The sequence below is a fragment of the Octodon degus genome, unplaced genomic scaffold (assembly GCF_000260255.1).
Source record: "Octodon degus isolate 3935 unplaced genomic scaffold, OctDeg1.0 scaffold00085, whole genome shotgun sequence".
NCBI lineage: Eukaryota > Metazoa > Chordata > Mammalia > Rodentia > Octodontidae > Octodon > Octodon degus.
Window position 1 is genome coordinate 5,765,753 of NW_004524661.1, and position 24,395 is coordinate 5,790,147.

At 42.1% G+C, this 24,395-nt stretch overlaps 1 protein-coding gene across 1 annotated transcript in view; it reads left to right on the forward strand.

The window, feature by feature from the left end:
• The first annotated feature begins 10,052 nt into the window (after positions 1–10,052).
• Positions 10,053–24,395, forward strand: part of Pank3 (pantothenate kinase 3) — a 22,326-nt gene continuing 7,983 nt past the window's right edge. The window contains exons 1-4 of the mRNA XM_004637041.2: positions 10,053–10,501; positions 17,595–17,947; positions 20,906–21,159; positions 23,647–23,823. Of these exons, the coding sequence (XP_004637098.1) occupies positions 10,474–10,501; positions 17,595–17,947; positions 20,906–21,159; positions 23,647–23,823 (812 nt within the window). The 5' untranslated portion in view covers positions 10,053–10,473. The remainder of the gene's footprint in view (positions 10,502–17,594; positions 17,948–20,905; positions 21,160–23,646; positions 23,824–24,395) is intronic.

Here is a 24,395-nt window from a genome sequence, read left to right on the forward strand (position 1 = left end):
ACACACACACACACACACACACACACACATAAATAAAAATTAAAAAATAAAAAATAAAAAAATAAAAAGTAAATAAGGGAAAGGGAAAGGATACCTATACTGAGGAAAGATTAGCATTATGTGTAGGACTCAGCTTCTATATAGTGAATGGAGGAGCTAGTTTGATTTTAATCTAAGTTTAACTAGTTAAATGTTAATTAGAGATAGACTTGCAGGCCAGCGACTAGTTCAGCGGACTAAGCACCTGCTTTGGCAAGCATAAGAACCAGGGTTCAATCCCTGCTCCCTCAGCCACGCCAGCCCCACCCCTGGGGCATGCTGAGCTGGCGGATAGAGTTTGGGTGTGATGGTGCACACCTGTAATCCTAGCACTGGGGAGGCTGAAAACAGGAGGATCACCATGAGTTCAAGCTGCATAGTGAGACCGTGTACCAAATATGCAAAATGAAAAAAAAAAAATGATTTGCACAAAGACCTCATGTTTGTTCTGAAAACTATCCAAAGCAAAAGTGACAGAGCTCCTGCTGAAACAAAACTGGTGATGTCATTAATGATATTAATCCAATCATTCTAACATTGATTCTCTCATTCAACTATCAGAATGTCTGGGCCGGGCCACTAGCTACCTCTCTGCCACTAGTCCTGCCCAAGCTGTTATCTTTACCATAGCAGAGTAAGCTCTCTAAAATGCAGTTCTAATCCTAACACTGCGCTGTTTTGAAATCTTTGCTGAGTTGCTGTTGTTCCTTGGACAAAGTCCAAACTCTTTAACATGGTTTATAAGAAATTTTATGATATCATGTACAAGTACAAATCCCCATGATGAATGTTATCATTATTGTAGCTAAAATGTACCTTAAAATAAAATAAAACACACAAAACCTTTACGATTGGGCATACAACCCTCTAAAGGCTTCAAAATGCTTTTAGGATGGAATCCAAACTCTTCCAATACACTATTATGCCCTGCATGAGGTTGTTTCTACAAGCTTTTCTGCCTTTCCTCCCCCTGGCTTTCTGATTTGAAACCCATTTGTAAGCTTCTTGTTCCACAGCATACCTCAGGGCCTGTGTTCTTCCTTCTGTTGGAAGCACTCATCCTGTTGTTATTTACACAATTATCCCTTCAAACTTCAGGGGCTGGTGATACAGTTCAGCAATGCAATGCCTGCCTATTAAGCACAAGGTCCCAAGTTTGATTCTCAGTACTCCCCAAGAAAGTCATATTTTAATAAAAGAACAGCCTCCCTTAATCTTTTTTAAATATTAAATATATTTATCTTAAAGTCATACTTTTTTAAATCTTTTCTTTTTTTTTTTATTTATGTGTATGTGTGGCCAGCTCGGCCCACCAGGGGGCGGGGCTGGCTGGCTGGCATGTGGTGCTGGGGGATTGAACCGCAGTCCCTGTGTTTTGCTAAGCTTGCTCTAAGTAGGTGCTTTAGACCACTGAGCCATCTCACCAGCCCCTTAATCTTTTCTTTTTAAGACAGGGTTTCAGTATGCAGTTCAGGCTGGCCTTGAATTCACTATGCAGCCCAAACCAGCCTCGAATTTACAGGATTCTTTTGTCTCAGCCTCCTGAGTGTTAGGATTGCCGGCGTGAGGTATCACACCAGCTCATCCTGGCCTAATCTGATTTCCCTCCCCTTCTCCTTCTCTTTGTCTCCTTCTCTTCCCTTTTCCCCTCCTCCTTTTCTTCCTTGAAAGTAGAAATCCTATCTGCCAACGTTACTGCAACATTATAGTAAAATAGCGCCTGGCCCATCATTGGTGCTCAACATTTTTACTGAGCGTAGCAATCTCAATTTTCAAAATTGGGAATCTAAGACTCAGAGTTTAGGGGACTTGCTTTAATGATAGAGCCAAATCTGATTGAACACAAAGGCCATGCTCTACACCAATGCTAATCAAACAGCCCTGTTAGTGAACCATTTTACCCATCTAAGCTGAGAGGGAAACTGTACATTAATGTAATGCTACCTTCCATAAGTGTTGCTATAAGGAAAATATCAACTAAACTAAAAATATGCTCAGTTGATGATTTTTTTTTGGGGGGGTACCAGAAATCGAACTCAGGACCTCATGCTTGACAGGCAGGTGCTGTGTCAGCTAGGGTTTATCTTGCTCCAGATTCTGTCTGGAGGCAATAGCTGTTTGAGGCTATTGGCAAGATCTTTAATCAAGCATTGAAGAACATTGCTTCAGCCTAGCCACTGGGCTGCACCTCTTTCTCTTCTTACTGCCTACCCCATGACTTCACACAAAGCACCCAATTTACTTCTGTCTGCTTCCTTTCCGCCATCTCTGGGCTTCTGCACAGGAAGTGTCAGATGATTGGTAATAGAGATGAAAAGAATATTGAGAAGGACTTTTTTTTTTTTTTTTTTTTTTTAATTCTGCTTTTCAAAGCCAGCAAGAAAACCTTTTTTGCATTGTCCCCAGTTTTGGAATTTTCACAAGGCTCTAAGCTTCAGAAAGCTATCCTTGCTGGCTAGTTGGCTAAGCTTTTGATTTCCAAATCTCTGATTTCCAAAGTAGAACTGTGCAAACTATTCTTATAAACTCTGGCCTCACAGCCTGAGGCAGTGACAGGCTTAAAAACTCTGCGATGCAGGCACCTGTCCTTATGTGTTCTTGGTCCATTAACTGGTGCTCAACTCCATTATTATTTCATGCACCATCACCAAGGGCTTTTTAGCAGCTTTTTCACATTTGGCCTCACCAAACAACCACCTCACATGCACATGTGTGTCACACACACAGACACACACACCCGCACACAATATACCATGCCAAGATCCACAGTATTAGCAGCCAGTGAAAAAGCTCTGCTCATTCATCCATTAATTCATTTACTCATATATTCAATGGAAGCTGTCTGTGTGCCAGGAACTGTATGTATTGAGAATTAAGGATACAATAGTTAACTAATGGAAACCTACTGAACTGAGCAAGAAAATCAGACTAAAATAATATCACAGTGAATGCTGTGAACAAAAATATGACCTTTATTTTATTTTTGTCTTTTTGAGACAGGGTTTCACTGTGCAATTCAGGCTGGCCTTGAATTCACCAGGTAACCAAAGCTGGCCTTGAATTTGTGACACTCCTCCTACTTCAGCGCCCCCTCCACCCCGACTGTTGAGTTTACAGGCGTGTACCATCAAGCCCAGTAAGTTTATGAGGCCAGGCAGGTACTGTAATCTAGTCTGCTTGTGTGTAGTAGAGGAGTGCATAAATGCTATTTAAATTGAGATCTAAGTATCAGCATGAACATTTTGCCTATTGCTCACTACCAACATCACCCTTTCATTCTCAGAGAATTTTAGAAACAAAAATCATTTCATCTTCACACTGGCACACGAACCATCTTACCTCCACTGCACAGACAAGGGAACTGAGATATAGGTAAAATGACCAATGAAGATTCACCATGAATGGTGGCCTAATGTTGCATGATTATAATGCCTAGTTCTTAACCCACTCCATTCCACTCTAACCTGGTCAGAGCCTTGACAAATACACTGGTTGGCATTCTGAGGCCAAGAAGTGCTGTAATTACAGCTGTCCCTGATTAAACATAATGTTAGAAGTACATTATGGTTCCCAGGTCAAACTCTCTTCAGTACTATCCTCATAAAGTATAGTGATTGACTCCTACCACAGGCACTAAATTGCTTCTGTTATAATTATTGGCTACTGGAAGTTTCTATAAGAATGAAAGTTGTTAGGGAAGGATCCAGACCCAAACCAATTCAATTTAATTATTGGACTGGACATGGTGGCAAATGCCAGCGATGCCAGCACCTGGGAGGCTAAGGGAGGTCATCTTTGTGAGTTTGAGACCAGCCTGGGCTACAAAGTGAGCTCAAGGGTAGCCAGAACTGCACAGTGAGTCCCTGTTTCAAAAAGAAAAATAATTATTTATGAGCCCCTGTAGTGGATTTCTGACTGGTCAACTTATTACACCCAGTTGAGTTGAACTAACATGGTACTGAGTGTTGAAAGCCCACCTGAGGGTTATCAGCAATAAAGGCAGAACAGGAGAAGCTACACAAATGCTGTTAGGAATGCTGTTTGAGCTATTGGAAGCTGCTAGTTCTTATGCTGCTCTTCTGGAGGACCCTGTCATGCTGGCTTTCCCGATGAACTTTGGTCTTCATCTTGGACATCGTCTCCTAGCTCCGGAGGGAAAGTCGGTATACTGCTCATCCTCATGAAGAAGCTTGTCACACTGGCTTTCCTGATGGGATCTTAGCTTTCCTCATCCCTAGAGGAGCTCAGGACCTCACTGTTGTTAAGCATGGCTGTGGTACTTTTCAGAGAGCTCTGGTGCTTACCTTGAGCATTGCTTCGTAGCTCCAGTCCAAGTCTGTCAGCCTGCTAGCACAGGTCCTTCGTCCTGCTGGTATAGGCTTTCTAGCTTCCACCACTGACCTTTGGGCCTTTCCAGCACAGATCCATAAATCTGGCCTGCATGAGACTTTGTTGTGGGCTCTAAGCCTCCAGCTGAATTCTTTAGTGTTTAGTCTATGGATAGATTTTTTGCACTTGTTGTATACAATTCTTTTGGGTGATTCATTATAAAATACTATAAAATGTGTCCTGTATTGTTTCCCTTGGGAAAAAAAAATCATGACAGTACCCTTTTTGGGTCAGACCCCATACTACACTTAGAAACATCAAGAAAAATAAGTAATAATCCCAACCTTTAAAGAGCTTGCCTGGCAATGAAGACCACAAAGAAGCAAAGGGATTACTAAATTAGTAAGTAGTAGAAACATGTATAGGAAACAATAGTGGCCTAGAAGAAAGATTTTTATCCCCACCCCCACCCCCTGCCAAAAAAAAGAGGAGCGTTCCTAACTGGTCTTTTAACTAGAAATGGACATTTAATGATCATTCAAAAACAGACTTCCAGGGGCCAGTGAGATAGCTTAGTGCACTGGGACCACGGTTCAATCTCCAGCACCACCATGTCATGCCAGCCCCGCCCGCAGGGCTGGCTGAAACACACACAAAGAGACTCCAGTTGGGTGTGGATGTGCATACCTGTAAACCCAGCACTTGAAAGGCTGAAGCAGGAGCATTGCTGTGAGTTTGAAGGCAGGTCAAGGCCAGCCTGAAGTACATTAATTAACAAAACCATGTCTCAAGAAAGAGACAGAGGGGCCAAGGAGATGGCTCAGTGGAATAAGTGCTTCCCTGGCAAGTGCAAGGGCCTGAGTTCAATCCCTGGTTCCACCAAAAAAAAAAAAAAAAAAAAGAGAGAGAGAGAGAGACAGAGATACAGAGACAAAGTTTCACTACAAAAGAGGCCTAAGGATATCAACTAGTAGCATGTGCTCAGTTTGCTATAAATGATTTCTGTCTTACTGGGCCACATAATGAAGGGCACATAGAAACAAGAGAAACCGCTAAAGATATGCACAGAAGTCAATCATGAGCAGTCTTATAGCCTTGATTTTACCTTAAAGACAACAAACTGGGGAAAGAGATGATCAGAAGTGCTGGAAATAGTAACTTTGTTTACTTTGGAGAAAATACTCTAACATTTCTACAGAGAATGGGTCAGATAAAGCCGGACAAAAGGCAGGAAAGGGCCTTGGAGAATACAGATGAGAGATGTGGAGGCAGGTGTTCAGGCAAAAAAAAAAAAAAAAAACCAACAAAAAACAGTGTGGTTGGACAGGAAGAAACCAGATATGAGGATAACAAGAAAGAAGGCTTTGGATGTATGCCGTGAGGGGCGGGGATGACCCCTATCTGTCTTGGATGAGTGAGTAGGTGCTGGCTCCACCAGTTTAGACAGGGCCTTTAGGAAAATGGAGAGTGCAAGCTGAGCTAGGAGGATGTGATTTGGCTTAATGAGGCTGAAGTGCAAGAAGGAGGCAGGATCTGCAGCTCCTGAGAGGCTCCTCGTTTTCCAAAAAGGAAATGCCCAGAAGACTCATTCCTGGGCAGGGCAGAAATGCCTGTAACCCAAACTGGGGGCCTGTGAGGTATAAATGATTAATTGTTGGAACAAGCTAGCTCCTATGACAAGACATGCATAGGGTCAACAAAGTTAAGGGGAAGGCTGATTTTCTACTCATTCTCCATGTTTCTCTAAAATCCACCCTCTCTGCGTCCCTTTTCCTACTCCCATCCACCTCATGTAATTCATCAACAGCAACACAGTGCAAATCTTTCTCGATCCCCTCACCCTACATTTTAAATTTTCTTTTCTATTTGTTTTGCTAAATTGCTAAACTGCCCAAGCTGACCTTCAAATTTTGATCCCTCTGCCTCAGCCTCCCAGAGTGCTGGGATTACAGGCATGTGCCACCATGCTTCATCTGCATTCCTCACAGCTTTTACACAGTTTTAAACAACAGTATATATCTAGATACTTGTTTACTGTTTGTCTCCTCTGCAGTATAAGCTCCAAGATGATACTTTCTCCTGTTAATGCCACATCCCAGGTCCCTAGATCAGTACGTGGGGCATTACAGAAACTCAGTAAGTATGTTAAAAATGTAAGTCTTGATCTGAAACCTTGTCAAAATCTCTGCTGCCACCACACTGATTCAAGCCCCAGTAAGTAATATTAAATAGTAAGTACTTTTTCAAGCCATGTCCAATCGTGACTCTCAAAAAGTCATGGAGAACATGATCACTTAAGAGTATTTATTGCTCATTGTAGGATGGAATGAGACAATGAAACAGAAATAGAAGGTTTAGTTCACCGCTCAGAGTTCTGAGTTTCCAGGCCACACACCTGGAAGATTACAAGGTTGCTTTTATTATAATATAAACAAGAAAAGTGGCATCTATGGTGAAATTAGTAAAAGGGAGGGTCCAATCCCAAACAATGCTTTGGGCAAATATTGTACTCTAGATACTTCACATGGACTTACCAGTACAGAACAATAGAAATAATAAACTTAACTATCACTTACTTGTATACTACCTATATGACAGAAGTTGAACACTTTATTTACATTCTTTAATTTCCCAATTAATCCCATAAAATGTACATTTCACATTATTCCCAACAAGAGTCAGAGATTAATCTGTCCATATTTGTGATCAGAGAGTAATAAAGTAGGAACAAGATGTGAATAAAAAAAAAATTTGAATTCAAGTTGTTTTTTGTTTTTTTGGCAGTAGTACTGGAGCACTGAGCTACATCTCTTGCCCTATTTATTGATTGGCTGATTGGTTTGTTTTGTCTTGTCTTTTTTGTTAGGCCCTCACAATCAGGCCCCTCCCAACCTGAACAGAAAAACTACCAACCATCACTCTGTTCAAACAGGAAAGCCATGTCACTCAGCCTGAGAGAAGACAATAAATCTGTTTATCCGGATGGCTTCCAGGCCTGGTTCTCAGGCTTATAGGAAACCCTATAATTTATAAAATGCCACTCTGTGAGTCAGCAAAGTCCTACTGTTACCTGTACTTGTCCCAGGTGCTTCCCCAGAGGTACCAGACCCAGCAAGGAACCCCTAATTCCACAGAATGCCACCCTATAAGTTAGCTACCGTCACCCAGAACTTCCCCCAGGTGCTTCCCACCACAGAATGCCGCTGTCAGTCAGCAGAATGCTTCCTCATGTACTTCCCTCCCTTCAAAGAGGCACCAGAATCCACTCACGACCCCTGAAAAACTTAAGTTTTCCATCTTCCTTAGTGAAACACCCCCTCCCCTATCTAGACTAGTGTATAAAACTGACCCTTTTCCTTTGTTCACGGTCAATGGCCTTCTTGCCCTTGTCCAGGTTGCACCTAGCCTGAAATAATGATCTAGCTGGCTGCTTCAATCATGCCTGTCCTAGTCACTCCTCAGGGTCTAGCTTGACATTCTGAGACACAGTTTAGGGTTTCACTATGCAATTCAGGCTGACCTGAACTCACAGAGACCCTCTTGCCTCAGGCTCCCAAGTGCTGGGATTACAAGCATACAGCACCACACCTGGCCTATTGGTTTTTTGAGAGAGGGTCTCACGATGTAGTTTAGGCTAGCCTTAAACTCATTATGTAGTATAGGCTGACTCAAACTTGGAGCAATCCTACTTCAGCCTCCTGAGGGCAGGAATTACAGGTGAGTGCCACTACCTGCAGCCCATTTTTGTTAAGATTTCACTACATTATACAGGCTGACCTCAACTTACAATCTTCCTGCCTGGGATTTACAGGTGTGCACCACCACCATACCTGGCAAATTCAAGAGTTTGTTTGTTTGTTTGAAATTGAAGTTCTTAATCATATTTTATAGTAGAAATATAGGAGTCAGACAGAGCTGGGCCCTCCGGGCGTCAGTGCAAACGGTGCGGACTTCCCTAAGGGCTAACAGAGGCTTGGGACTTTTGGTGTCACCTTTTATTTTTTAGTATGGGAATGAACTCATGACATTGGACTTGCCAGGTGCTGTGCCACTAAGCTACATCACTGGCACTTTTGAGATTTCCTATTATCTCATTAAGGATGGGCCATTCTCTCCCACGTGCTAAGACAAAGACTACAGAATATAGACCACAGTTAACAATGTCACCCATGTATCCTTGCTACCATTAGATCCATATTACCTAAGCAGCTACACTTGCAGTTGATCATAATTTTGTACCCACCTCATCATTTTGCTCTATAAAACTTCCTGGTAGGCTCAGAGACAACACATTTGGGGCCACCTCCTGTCCCTCAGGAGCTATTCCTGTTCCCCATTCCCCCATTCCAATTCCTCATTTCTTTTCTCCAATAAAATTTCCTATTCACCTGTGTTGTTCCTTAGAATTCATTCAACTTCAAGGGACACAGACTCAAAGTATTTGACATCTAGCATTGCCCCGTATCAATATTTCAAAGACTAGTTGTAAAAACTGAAGTGTAAATAGTTAATTGGGAGTAGCAACACATCCCAGTCATCTCAGCAATGGAGGAGGCTGAGCCAGGAGGACCACAAATTTGAGATGAGCCTGGGCAATTTAACTAATTAGCAAGACTCTGTCTCCAAAAATGTATGTAGGGGTTGGGGATGTAGCTCAGCGCAAAGGGTCTGGGTTCAAACCCCAGGACAAGACAAAATAAAAAATTTTAAATAAGTTCCATAAACAGTTTATGCCTCCTGATTCTTCTTCACATCACCTGGCTTATCACCTATGTCTTAAGTCTTTTTTTTTTTTTTTTTTTTTTTTGGTCTTTCTGAGGCAGGGTCTTGCTGTGCAGTTCAGGCTGGCCTCAAACTCATAGTGATCCTCCTGCCTCAGCCTCCCGGGTGCTGGGGTTACAGGAGTGCACCTCTCTACACCCGGCAGGGTGTCCTAGTTGCTGTGAAACTGGACTGTCTAACTTTCTCCTCTGGGGGTCAGTTTCCTCCACTGGGGAGCTGGGCTGAAGGCCCCTGAAGCGGCCGTGGAACAATGGCAAAAAAAAAAGTGCGCGCGCACACGTCGCTTCCCGCCGCCGCCGCCGCCCCACCTTCAGCGCGAACGGCCCGGTAAGCGACGGTCCAGAGGCGCGGCGGTGCGCAGAGCGGCTCCGCTGCAGCCAGCCCCACGCGAAGAGCGCCCGGTAGCGCGCTCCAGACAAGGCAGGCACGCAGCGAGCGCCAGCGTGGCCCTCAGGACCACCATTGCAGCCCCCAAGCTCAGGTCATCTCTATTAAGCAAGAGGATTCCTGGGTGAATGCCCTCAACTCGCAGATGCACTCAGTATCAGGAACCCTGGCTTTAGCGCTTGCCACGAGACGACGAACAGCCTTTTCTGCCTCTAGCCTAACTGGCAGGACAGCCATGACAGTGCCCGCGGAGGCCCCTTCCCCTTCTCTTTCAGGGGTGGCGGCGGCGGCGGCGGCGGGCGCGGAGGCCAGAGCCCGGGACTTCCCGGCCCGCCCACCTCAGCAGCCATTGGCGGCCTCCTGGCTGGCGTGACTAAGGCCCTGCCCTCTTCTCGCTGGGCCCACTCTGAGGCGATCGCCAGGAGCGGCGCGGGCCTGGGAGGCGAGGCCGCAGTGCATCCTGGGCTTCGTAGTCCACCTGTAAAGCCGAAGCCAGAGAGCGGGCCCTGCGGTCGCGGAGGACTACAACTTCCAGCAGCCTCGCGGGTCGCGGGTCGCGTGGGGGGGTTCTTGTCACGTGGGCGCTCGGCCTGGGCGGGCTACTTCTCAGTGCGGTGGCGGCGGCGGCGGCGGCGGCTCGGGGCACCGGGACCTTTTGTCTCGAGCGGCTGCGGGGAGGCCCCGGAACGGCGAGGCCGGCGGCCTTCCCCAGCTTGCTCGGTCCCGGCCGCCCCTCGCGGGGGTGGGGGCCGCCCCCTGGGCCGGGCGTCGCCCTAGGCGCCGCCGCCCCGCCCTAAGTCCGCCTCGCCCGGCCCAGCCCGGCCCGAGGGGAGGAACCGGCTGGGCCTCCTAACGCGCGCGGCCGCCTCCGGAGTCGCTGCTCCGCTTCCCCGCGCTCCAGACCCGAGGCCGCCCCTCGCCCCTCAGGCCGACGTCATGAAGATCAAGGATGCCAAGAAGCCGTGTAAGATGGGGGCTGGGCCGCCGGGTGGGGACGGCGCCCCCGGCCGCGGGCGAAGCGGCCTCGGCCCCTGCGGGCGGCTGCTCGCGCGCCCGGCGCGGGCGGGAGGCGGAGGCAGCTTATCGAGCCCTGGCTGGGGCGGCCGCGCTCTCACCCCCTGTGCCTGCTCGGGCGCCTGCCGCCCCCTGCCCCTGTCCTCCCACTTCCTCTTCGCGAGCTGGGAGGTTGCTAGAGGGAGTTTTTAATTCGGGTTTTGCACAACGACAATGGAGCTACTACTCCCCTTTCGAGGCTTGAAACAGGGTTGAAAAGAGATGGTCGTGGCTGTCCGCGAGGGGCAGTTACCATCCATTTTCGGTAATTTCCGGGCTTCTTGCCTGTGTCCTTGAAATCGGTGGTTCCCTGAGAGTTGTCACTGATATTGCAATTGGCGCTTTTAAACTCAACGTGCCCGTAATGTGCCAGTGGGTAAATTGCCTCAGTGTCTTTTTGAGTAGAATATTAATTAGTTCGTGTTTGTGTTCGAAAATGCTAAAACGGGAATTTTAAAAAACATCCTTATTCCCACTACCCGGTGAGAACCACTGTTAATATCGGGAATAACTGTCGAGATTTTTCTGTGAATGTATATATGTGAACTTTAAAAAAAAAAAAAAAAAAAAAACAACTTACCAAACTGTGAGAAAAAGCAGATCTACTGATTCAGTTCTTTTATTTGTAGCTCTATAAAGGTTTATTTTTGTCATTGGCTTCTTTCATTGCTCATTCGTTTTGATTGTCATGCTTCAGTCCTAGGACAATTGGGAATGTGGAGATCCATGCTCAAAGCTTAGAATTCTGTTGATGTTTTGCAGTGTTTCAGGGGATCCTCCCAAATATTCTAAGAAAGCTGCGTCTTTAAAGAACACTAGGACACTGACTTCCCTGCCTTTCTGCCCACCAAGCATCTTATAAACCTCTTAGGAGACGAAGCCTCCATAAGAACTTTGAAAACTAGCTGTTTTGTTTAGGGTTTTGTTTTTGTTTTTGTTGTTTTTTTTTTGAGACAGTCTTTTAGATAAGCTCACGTTGACCTCCGTTGATTCTCCTGACCCTCATGTCTCAGTTGGACTGAAAACTAAATTGTTATTTTAAAGTGTGATACTTTGGTCTTTACAAAGGACTTTGAATGTACTGAGCTCAGAGTAACTTTCCAAGGCCTCCTCTACCAGCTGTGTGGTGATGAAGTTCAGAATCCTAAATCAGCTTAAAGTCCAGCGTTCACCTACACCTGTGGACATAGTCTAATATCCATGAAACACCAACTTTTATCTGATAGTTATATCTGCTAATTTATAGTTGTGTCTGATAATAAAAAATTCTTCATGTCGAGTTCTTGTTAAAGCTGTAGAATTCTTGGGATACTTTGAAGCCTATAAAACAGCGATGGCAGTTTAAATATCAGTGGAAAAGCACTTCTAATTTCGATTTGCCAGTTAATACATCTTGAACTGATACAGTAATGTGTGATACCTGGGCACCTACCCTCAAGGCACATATTTTCTGTTTGTCTTGGAATTTGCACTTGATGAAAAGAGTGTATCACAAATTTATACTCAACTCTTAAGGCAGTGTTTTCTTTACGTCCTGATAGTTGTTACTTAGATTTGGGCATACTAATAATCAAGTGGGAATACCATCTTAAAATTATTTTTAAAAATGATAATGATTACCATAACAAGTTTACAAAATAAACTGGATAGATTAATCAGTCCTTTTTTGAGACAAGGTCTCACTATGCAAGTCAGGCTAGCCTTGTACTCTTTGTAGGCCAGGCTGGCCTCAGACTCACAGTGATCTTCCTGCATCAGCTTCCTGAGTCCTAGGATTACAGGTGTATGATACCATGCCCGACCTGATTAGTTGAGAGTATTTATTGACTTAATAAGCCTCTGCTCTGTATGCTTTGTTGTCCTTTAATTTACAGCAATGCTAAAGGAAGCTATATGTCATATTGGCTAAACAAATGATTTGACTTCAGCCAGGTGTGGAGCATGCCTGTAATCCCTGCACTGCAAAGGCTGAAGGCAGGAGGACCTTGCACATTTGAGGCCAGCATGAAGTACATAGTGAGAATTTGTCTCAGAAAATGGGAAGAAAAAAATGACAAGTGATTTGACTTTATACATTTTCTCATATTAATTCCCTATATGGGGCTGGGAAGATAACTTAGCAGCATAAACCTGGCAAGCTCAAGATCCCAAACTCTACCCCTGGTTATCACACACACACACACACACAAATTCTTTAAGTGTTAGAAAGCATTACTTTTATGTACATCACCAATATGTTACCAAGTTATAAGCCAAATGCTTTTATCAACCAGAAAATTTTACAAGGAATTATTTTGCCATGTAGTTGTATAACTAGAAGATTAGCATTTGAATTTCTGTGTTAATTCAATCCCAGGCAAAGGAAAGTAAATCTATGTACTCTAGCTGACATGGTTTCTTCAGGTATACATTTTTCAGCTTGTGTTTTATTTAACCTATATGTTATATAACTAGATCAACAAATACCGCTAAATGGGTAGTGTAGATTTTAAGTTAATTCTTTGCTAACCCAAGTAGTAAGGCCCTGGAAACTTGTCAGGCACAGAGAATTGGATAGCCTATGTGTATAGTCACCTTCCCCATAAGTTGACCTGTTGGTAAATTTAGTTTAGAATTATTATCACTTCCAGTAGATGAGAAGGTACATTTGAAGGAAATAGCTTGTAATATATCTCTCCTTAGGAGTATTTTATTATAGAAAATTTTGTGAAAATGTCTCCTAAGGAATCTTAAATACGGAAATGTGTTAAGATGAGTAGTGACCAAATATGTTACTTGGAATGATTGCTAAAGTGAAATGTCTTTTATCTAAGAATCTGAAGCATATCTGAAATTTGCCAGTGTACATGCTCAGTTTAGAATTTTGTCCTTTAAAGTACCGTATAACGTGTTGAACATTTAAACATTTGGCTTCTCTTTTTATGTATAACAAGAGTTAGATTTGGTATGAGATCCCTCAGAATAGTACCTTCAGGCCACCAATAGCAGTGAAATAGTTCTCTAGAGAACTTCCCCACACCTTTTTTTTTTTTCTTAATGTATTTGGTATCTCACTGCTTAGCTCAAACTCTTAGTGATCCTCTTGTTTTCAGCCTCCCAGCAGTGGGATTAGAGGTGTGCACCACTGCTTGCCTAAGCAGGCGCTTAGTCCACTGAGCTATCACACTGGTCCCTTCCCCACTTCTTTACCAACAGAAAGGTACAAAACTTGGCATAGTTTTGTCTTTATGGCAAAATACACCACCTTCTGTTTAGTCATTTAAAAGCTCATGGCCAGGGAGATAGTTCAGCGGCATAAGCACCTTCCTGGCAAGCACAAGGTCCTGAGTTCAATCCCTCGTACCGCCAAAAAAAAAAAAATAATTTTTTATCTTCTTGTTCATGGCCTCTCCCCTTGAAAGAAGGTTGATGAAGCAGAAAAAAAAATAATAATAATAATAATAGTAATAATAATTGGTCATGTAGGTTTTCACCATTTGTATACCTGATCTACTTGGTAAAGAAGGTAATATAATTCTTAGGTAGTTAGGGGTATTTTTCTTAACATACAAGGCCAGATGGTAACTCTTACAAAGATCAGTTGAGACAGAAAATAAAGCTGTTGCTTATTTTTGGAAGGCCAAATAAACAGATCATCTGAAATTCTAGAGAACACCCAACTTGGAGAAGGTATTTATTTGCCATCACCACAGTGCTTATTTATATTTATAGGGTATGTTTTGCTTTTTAAAAGTGTGTTGCCTCACACACACACCCACAAACAGTGTATGCTAAAAGAAAGGAGAAGAAATGTTTAGGTTACATGCAGCACATAGGCTATTTATGTACTGATGACCTACTCAATCCATTCTGTCCAGTAGCCAGAAGCAGTAAAGCTGTAGCTACACCTGCTTGGTTCTGAGGACAATGATGTATTCCTTAGTTCATGAGATTCTTTTAGATGCATCTGTGGTTGTATTTGATGGTACTTTTATTTTTATTACAAAGAAGTAACCTTTGGGTTTCATTGCCTTCTCAATTTTAAGACAAAACTATCAAGCATTAAGGTTTTTGGGTGGGAGGTGTTCTGCATTTTAGGGAAGGGTCTGTAGGGTGTTCAGGGTCTCACTACTAGGTAAGACTTATAGTGATTCTCCTGTTTACAACCTCCCAAGAGCTGGGATTACAGGCATGCGCCACCATGCCCAGTCTCAATTTCCATCTCAGCACACCCCAGGGGTGGGGCCAGCACAGCAGGACCAGTGATCAAAGCCCTGGCCCCTGCACCTGCTTGCAGGTGCTTTAATCTCCTGAGCTATTTGGCTGGTTTGGGGGTTTTATTGCTGTTTGGTCTTTTTGAAACAGTCTGGCTGTGCAATTCAGGCTGACCTTGAGCTCACTTTGTAGCCTGGGCTAGTCTTGAGTTCACAAAGATCCTCCCCTCAGCCTCCCAATTGCTGGTATTACTGGTGTTTTTTAAAAAGTACTTTTTAATATTGGAAGATACAAAAGCTAGTGTCTAGACTACTTGCTAAATGATAGGAGTGGATCATAATTGAGAATTTCATTATTAGTGCCTGCCTCACACTTTTTGACAGTGAGTTCAGTCCCCAGTACCACAAACAAAACAAAACAATTGTTCTAATTTTTTTTTTTAAAACTCAGGAGTTTAGTTTTCTAATATTACACATGTATCGAGTCAAATGAATATTTTGTCTTTACCTAGCTGTGTAAAATGAATATTTTTTTTAAAAATTTAAAAATTTCTTTGATATAAAAAAATTTTTTTCTTTGATAACTTGCAAATTTTTTAAAAATGTAATTTTTGCAATCCATGTGTTTTAAGTATTAAATTATTGTTTAGCCGCTATGAACAACTAAAGTATCAGAGAATAGAAATAGATTTTGTACAGTACAATGCTGTCTCAGTCATTCCATAACAGTTTGACCTTAAAACAAGTTTGTGGCCTTCCCTATCCTTGTCTGTGAAATAACATACACAATAGAGCAGTTGCATATGGGTATTGAGGTAACTGAAAATTATGGCTGATACTGAATACTCAGTAATTGTCAGCTATATTTTGTTTGTTTGTTTGTTTTTTGTTTTGTTTTGTTTTTTTGTAGAGCCAGGGATTGAATTTAGGCACTTGCACTTGCCAGGAGCCATCTCCCCGGCCCTGTCAGCTATAGTTTTCATGGAATCTGAATCAGTTGTGCTTCAAACAAATTTTAAGAATTAAAATTTTGTAATTGGTGATACTGGAATAATGATGCATTACATGTATGTATATAAGGATTATGACAAATAAATCACAGTGTAGATGTCTTAGTTACTCTTCTCTTGTTGCTGGGACAAATACTCAGCACTCAAATTAAAGGAAGGAAAGATTTATTTAGCTCACAGTTACTGGAGGTTTCAGTCAATACTCATCTGGGTCCAATGCAGAGCAGCACATAGCAGAAAGCAACCTTTCATGGTGGTTGGTGGCAAAGAGGAAGAGCACAAGGGAGGGGTAGCAGCAGCTCAAGCAGCTGGCTTCTCTTCCCACCTTACATTGTAATGCAAATTACCTGCCCCAGGGCAGGGGCAGCAACCACACCCACAGTAATCAATCACAAACTCCAGAAGCCACCCCAAGACTGCATGAGGCTTTGGGGGGACACCTAGACACAAACCGTAACAGTAGAATAAACATGAAGAAATCAGACAGTGAAAGCCATTGGTTTTCAAATGGCCATTTAGATCTTTTTAATAAAGATCGTCTTCCTATGCAGTTCAGGTTGTCCTCAAACTCTTGGTGATTCTCCTCCCTAAACCTCCCAAGTGCTGGGATTACAGATGTGTACCACCACACCCAATTTGGGTTTTATTATGGTAGAATCTCATATACAATGGGTTTTTGGGGGGGTGTGTGGTGTGTAAATTTAATGAATTCCTCAGTCCCAGATCATTTAAATATCATTACCCAGTGCCTCTGGCAGAAGGGTTCAGAAATCTGTATTTTTGTTAAACTAATACTGAGGTAATTTTGATGTAGATTTAGGGAACCTTGGCTTTGTTCTATGTAGGCACATCTTCAACACTTGTGTATCTTGCACTATGCATGCTACTAAGTAAGCGTTTTAATTTGCAAGTGGACTGTAACCTAAAGTCCTGTAGCCTAGGGGCTGTACTGGATAGCTCAGTTTAAAGTGCCACTTGGGCAAATGCAGTCAGGTGCATAGGACCATGTGAGTCCTAGCTCCAGAAGCTGCACCAGACCCGCCCTTAAGGCAGCCTAAAGTAGCCAAAAAAAAAAACCTCAGGCTTGCCGGGATAGCTCAGTTGTTTAATGCACTGCTTGGACAACTGCAGTCAGGTGCAGAGGACCAAGGTTTGATTCCCAGCCCCACAAGCCATACCACACCAGCTCTTAAGGCAGCCAAAACTAAAAAAAAAAAAAAAAAAAAAAAAAAAAATCCTTCTCTAAAGTTCTATTGCCTAGTTAGTAAGAGAACCACAGATTCCAATCCGGACACTGTAGCCTTAATGTACTTATTCGAGAGTTATGATTTAACTTCAGCAGTTTTAACCAGATGTACCAACAAGCTAACTTTGCTTAATAAGCAAAAAATAAGTAGAAAATTTCCCTTTAAGGAGCTACTTTTCCCATGGGTGATTATAGGCCAGTGTTATTATATTAAAACCTTTATAGCAGGAGAAAAACGTTCAAACTGTAGGTAATGACCTATTTATTGAACCAAAGTTAAAATTCTTCATGTTTCCCATGGTATGAGGTTAATTATTCAGTAGAGAAAAGGGATACCTAATTAGGCCAAGAATTAAAAGGCCCAGGACTGTCTCTGAGTATTTTGTAAAGTTGTAGAAAATACACAAATAAGATTAAAAGAGAAAGATAAGTTACACATAGAAGATATCTCTTACCCAATTATTATTGACTAAGCACGTAATTTAGGACGAGTTTGGATAATTAACTGCCTGTCCTCAGTTTGCATTTCTAAAATGTATATATACTTTTTTCCAGCTTTTCCTTGGTTTGGCATGGACATTGGAGGAACGCTAGTAAAGCTCTCATACTTTGAGCCTATTGATATCACAGCAGAGGAAGAACAAGAGGAAGTTGAGAGCTTAAAAAGTATTCGAAAATACTTGACTTCTAATGTAGCATATGGATCCACTGGCATTCGGGATGTGCACCTTGAACTGAAGGATTTAACACTTTTTGGTCGAAGAGGGAACTTGCACTTTATCAGATTTCCAACCCAGGACTTGCCTACTTTTATCCAAATGGGAAGAGATAAAAACTTCTCAACATTACACACGGTGCTATGTGCTACAGGAGGTGGTGCTTACAAGTTTGAAAAAGATTTCCGTACAGTAGGTATTTGTTACTTGGGCCAAGAATTTATATTCCTTGTGTTTTTTAAATATGAGGCCAGATTTCCATTTAGAATATCCTTAAGGTTAGTTCTCCTAAGGAAGAGGAAGAAAGATGTATTCATGACTATCCTTTTCATTTGGGACATTTTGTACACTTGTATGGGGCCATAATTCCAGTGTCTCACTGCCAGGCGACTTAAATCTCCAGTATAGTACATGTAAGACTGTCCCATGCGTACCTGTGCCATTGGTGGTTCCGACTGGTAGAAAATTGTTACATGCTATTTGCACATAATGTTTTTTAAAAACCCGAGTTTAGGACTGTGCCAACTGGTGAACTTAAAGCCAGGTGTGGTGGCACAATTACTCGGAAGGCTTAGACTAGAGATGTGCAAGGGAAACTTCAGTGAACTTGGCAGTTTTAAGTCAGTTATAAGGGGGGGTTTGAATTCTGTCATTATTAGTACCCTATATACCTCTGGGTTTTTCTGAATAATTCATGTCATTTCTCCCAGGGCATATTCTGTCTAAAATCCTGGTTAGTTAGTATACATGTAAATAGTGTTACCCATTTTTCTTGGTTTTGTACCATCAAACTTGCTGTGTTCTTTTCTTGGAGTTATGAGTACAGTAGGTTCCCAACTTTCAAAAGAGTTCCATTCTGGCAGTACATTGGTAAATTGCATTCAATTGTAAGTGGTCAAAATGAGTCATACACCTTGGACACAGATACCACGTGCATTGCTTTAGGCTTCCTAGCAGGCTTCTCCACATCCTCACCGCTTTTCCTCTTGCTTGCGGACACCCTGGACTGACTGAGCACTGCACTACTACTGCACACTATCACACTCTAAGCACACAGCAACACCACTGTGACAATGTCTGGCAGACATGTAAGCTACTTCTGTGATTTAGTTGCATCTGCAAATGTTTATAAAAAGATGAAGTCTATTCATATCAGTGAAGGCTTGCAAGTTTAGTGTTCATAAATCAAGGACTTCACTGTTGATTTTACTTACATGCTATTGGGACTTTGCAAAGCTGATACTTTGTTTGTGAGATGGACTCTATGTAGTCCATGCTGGCCTTGAACTCACTTATACAGCCCAGGATGGCTACCAACTCAGGACATTTCCCTTCCCTCAGCCTCCCAAGTGCTGGAATTACAGGCATTGCCACCACACCCATCTTCACAGCTGGTATTTGATGCTGCTGAAATTTGTTTTCTCTGAGAGTACAGATGTGGAGTATTTAATTTTTCACAATCATGTAAAATTCAGTAGAACATTCACTTATGTAGTTCATGTAAATAAGCTTATCACTTGGGATAGTTTGATCTAGTTTTACTTTTTTTCTATTGATGGGTAAATCTGGTAAGTATTTAGTGAGTATGAATTTGCAGATAATTTGCCTGGATATGGCAGTATTTTTGTTTTGTTTTGTTTTTTGTCTTTTTGAAACAGTCTTGTTATGCAAGTCAGGCTGGCCTTGAGCTCACTTTGTAGCCTTGGTTGGTCTCAAACTCACAGACAACCCTCCTACCTCAGCCTCCCCTTTGCTGAGATTGCAGGCATGTGCCACCACACCCAGCCACAGTATTTATTGTTTGCCAGGATTCTTACTAAAAGCAGTGTCCTTGCTGCTAGCTTTCACCTGGCCAGTGAAGTACTGGTAGCCAGATGTGGAGGGTGTTATTGTCTTTTGCTCTGTTTTTCTTTTTGTATTTAGCAGAGGGTCTCACTACACAGATTGGACTCATAGTGATTGTCCTGTGTTCAGCCTCCCAAGAGTTCAGATTACAGGCGTGCATCACCATGCCCAGTCTCAGTGACCTTCTCAGTGTGCCTCGCGGGTGGGGCCGGCACAGCAAGCCGGGGATCAAATCCTAACTGCTGCACTCTGCCTAAGCAGGCACTTTAGTCCGCTGAGCTATCAGCCCGGCCCTGTGAAGGGTTTTATTTTTTACTTTTCATTTGTGTGAGTGGGGATTAACCCCAGGACTTTCAGAGTTACCTCCTCAGTTCTGTATTTTGAGAAAGGGTCTAAGTTGCCTGGGCTGTATTCTGACTTTGCTTTCCTGCCTCAGTCTTCCAGAGTGCTAGGATAATAGATTTGTGCAACCCTAACTGGCTGATGTTCTAATAAGACACAGAGATAGCCCTCAAAGAATATGATTATTTTTGCTGGGCATGGTGATACACCCCTGTAATCCTAGAGCTTGGGAGGCTGAGGCAGAAGAATCCATGTGTGTTTAGGCCAGCCTGAGCTACCTAGTGAGTTCAAGGCCAGCCTGAAGTACATAGCAGGAGAGTATGGTTATTCTAGACATCACAGCTTTGTGACTTCTAATTGAAAGTATAGTATATCACAATATACTCTTATCTAACTTGAAATGAATTAGTAATTTCAAACTGTCTTTGTATAACCCTATTAGCTGGTATGATCATTCCAGGACACAAAGTCATTAAATGTTTGCACCTATATAGATTCATGAAGACAAAAGCTACAGATGACAGATTGACACAGTATATTTTGTTAGAGAATCAGAATCCATAAGCTGTGATACTGTGGGTAACATTTCCAAGATGCTGATCAGTGCTTAGCAAAACAAAATAGTAAAAGTACAATATTTATGTTTGTGTGGTGGTTGAATTCCTAGCAAATTCAGTATGTTAGAACCATGTGATGATTTGTTTATACACACAAATAAAATACTTGTTCTTATGTAGGTTTAGATCATCATAAATAAGCATATGGGAGTTCCATATGTGATGTGCCATGGGTCGTGCTGAGATTGGGCATGGAACAGGAGTATCACCACAAGTCCGATCCGTGTAGTGAGACCCTGTACACCCTGCACTAAAATATATAAGCATATGAAAATTGCCCGGTGGAGTTGAGTCAAGTATTTCAAATGTTGCCTTCCACTTAAATTTACTTTTTCAATTTTTACAGATTGGAAACCTCCACCTGCACAAACTGGATGAACTGGACTGCCTTGTAAAGGGCTTGCTGTATATAGATTCTGTCAGTTTCAATGGACAAGCAGAGTGCTATTATTTTGCTAATGCCTCAGAACCTGAGCGATGCCAAAAGATGCCTTTTAACCTAGATGATCCCTATCCACTGCTGGTAGTGAACATTGGCTCAGGCGTCAGTATTTTAGCAGTCCATTCCAAAGACAACTATAAGCGAGTGACTGGGACAAGGTAGTAGTAACCTTTTTTTTTAAGTATTCACATATTTTAGTCATGCAAATTATGAAGTACATATATTGAATGATTGGAGTATGTACTGGGGATCAAACCCAGGTCCTTACACTTTCTAGACAAGACTACCACTGCAACAGCCTCAACCATGAAATTAATATAATGATGCTAGCTTTAACTGGAAAATGACATGTATTTGTATTAGATGTAGAAGTTAAAATGTTGCAGATAATATTTTTGTAAGATACATATGTAAAGATTCAGTTAGCACTAAAATCCTTAAATGTTTATCACTTGGTATCCAAGTTTTCATATTAATGAGTGATTTTTTTTTTTTTTTTGCGGTACTGGGGATTGAACTCAGGACCCTGTGCTTGCCAGGCAGGGTCTACTCAGCTATCTCCATGGCCCTAACGAGTGAATTTTTACTTAGAATGATTCTAATGATTTTCAGAATTTGGTAAAAGTGATAGAAGTAGAAGTGTTTTATTGATTTCAGGATTAAAGTGTTTGTATTGTATTTTTTTATTTCCAAAGTGGTTTTTGTGTTGTTGTTGTTGTTGTTGTTGTTGTTGTTGTTGTTAAGTGTGTATGTACTAGATAGATTTGCTTTTTAAAAAATGTATTTGGTACACAGTCTCACTACACAGCTTGAACTTGTGATCTTCCCGATTTTAGCCTCCTGAGCACTGGGATTATAGGCTTGCACCACCCTGCCTGGTCTTGGTGTTGCTGGGGGTTAAATCCTGGTCCCTGCCCTTGCCGAAGCAGGCACTTAGTCCACTGAGCTTACTGGTCCTAGATTTACATTTAAACCATGGTATTGGGTAGCATTGTAATGTTTACACAAAGATTAATATGATCTATTAATGTTCCATAAGGTCCATAAAATATATAATGAATGGAATAGAAAAAGATAGATTTTTCATTTTTTTAACCATTATTCTATGTATTTTATCACCTTTTAAGGTGAGGCAGACTCTTGTTTAGTTAAAAAACAAAAACCTTGGCATTGATTTGTAGGAAACTTTGAGATTTGTGGGAAAATTCATTTAAGTTTTAAAATAATATTCCTGTTTATGATGCTTAAATGTAATTAGTATTGTGTTCAAAAGTTCATCCTCCACTGAAACACTATGCCAAAATATTATACACAGATACTCCCTATTTTGGTTAACTCTAAAAGACAAAAATTTGTGCCTAAATGTTCATAGATAAAACCTACTAGAGAGAAAAGACTGAAGAAAAGATTTTTAGTTTAGAGATTAGAGAGACATGATTTCGTGTTTTATTTATTTATTTATTTATTTATTTATTTATTTTGTGTGTGTGGCCAGCTCAGCCCGCCAGGGGGCGAGGCTGGCTGGCATGTGGTGCTGGGGAATTGAACCGTGGTCCCTGTGCTTTGCTCAGCTTAGCTTGTTCTAGGTAGGTGCTTTAGACTATTGAGCCATCTCACCAGCCCCATGATTTCGTTTTGTAAGCATATCCAAAAGTATAAGACCAGGGCCGGCCAAATAGCTGGGCCTGCCATGTGCCCCCCCCAGGGGGGGGGGTGCACTAAACTGGCAGTTGAGACTGGGCATGGTGGTGCTCACCTGTAATTCCAGCTCCTGGGAGGCTGTAAACAGGCAGATCACTAGAGTCTGATCTAATAGTGAGAACCTAAACACCCTCTAGACCCTTCCCTAAAATACAAAACAAAAAACAAGAAAAAAGAATAAGACCCAAGAAAATTTCCATGATGACCAGTGGGACATCAGTGTCCTCTTTTTTTGTGTGTCTAGGTCATATTAGATGTTAATTGTTACATTGAACTGATTTCATGTTTATCCACAGTGAGTAAGCCTTTTCCATAATTCTTGTAAACCACTTAAAATTACAGTTTTTCTCCTTTTAATTCATATTTAAGGGGCCAGGGATTTAGCTTGGCCTTGACTTCAATTCCTGGTATCCTGCCCCACATTCTTATGTTACTAATTTTGAACATTTTTCTTTTTGAGACAGGGTCTCACTAGGCCTGTCAAGGTCGGGCTGGCCTTGAACTCACTTGTAATCAGCCTGGCCTCTTCAGTGCTAGGAGTATGGCTTTGTACCACAGTGCCTGCCTGTTGTATTTCCTTTTTTTGAGACTGAGTCTTGTTATGTAGCTCAGTCTAGCCTCAGACTCATGGCAATCCTTCTGCCTCAGACTCCCAAGTCCAGGGATTACAGGTGTGTCCACCATGTCCAGCTTTTAACATTCTTTTTTAATGCACACATAAAAATGTATTTTTAGCAACTACAAAGTGTAAAGTATAATATAACCCCCCCACTTGATCTAATTGTAGAAGTATGCTTGTATTGAACAGTTTTTACTGCCTTTCACTAGGATTTAGCAATGTGTTCTTTCTGTGTGTATACTCAATAAATGAGTGCACCCTTTTATTTTGGAGAAAGATTATAATATACGAAAATAACATTAAAAATTTTCTGTATTTCCTTTAGCCTTGGAGGGGGTACCTTTCTGGGTTTATGCAGTTTATTGACTGGCTGTGAAAGTTTTGAAGAAGCTCTTGAAATGGCATCCAAAGGTGATAGCACCCAAGCTGACAAGCTGGTCAGAGATATTTATGGAGGAGACTACGAAAGATTTGGTCTGCCAGGTTGGGCTGTAGCATCTAGGTAAGTTCAATGTTTATATTATTCAGGTATATTAAGATGTTTGGAAAGCTTATCTAACAGGGAATTAAAAGATTGCCCTTTCTTTTACCCTTTTTAGGTTTCATGTTTGTAACATTGATACAGTGGTTTACCATTTTAAGAAGCAGGTATGCTGGCACACACATGCAATTTCAGCACCTGGGAGACTGAGACAAGAAGATGATCTTGAGTTGAGACCAACGTGGAAAAATTAGTTCAGTACCAGCCTGGACTATGTAGCAGGACTCCTGCTTCCTGGCTACAGATTCGTTTTTTTGTTTTTGTTTTTCTTTTTCTTTTTTTTGTCCTTTTGAGACAGGGTCTCGCTATACAATTCAGGCTAGCCTTTTTCTTACTTTGTAGCCCAGGCTGGTCTCAAACTCAGTGATCCTTCAGCCTTAGCCTCCTGAGTGCTGGAATTACGGCATGCACTACCATGCCTAGCCGGACTCTTGCTTAAAAAGGAAAAACACTTTTCATTTTGAACTGTCTTTCCCGGGGGCGGGGAGATGGCTCAGTAGAATAAGGACGAGTTCAATCCCCAGTTCTGGAAA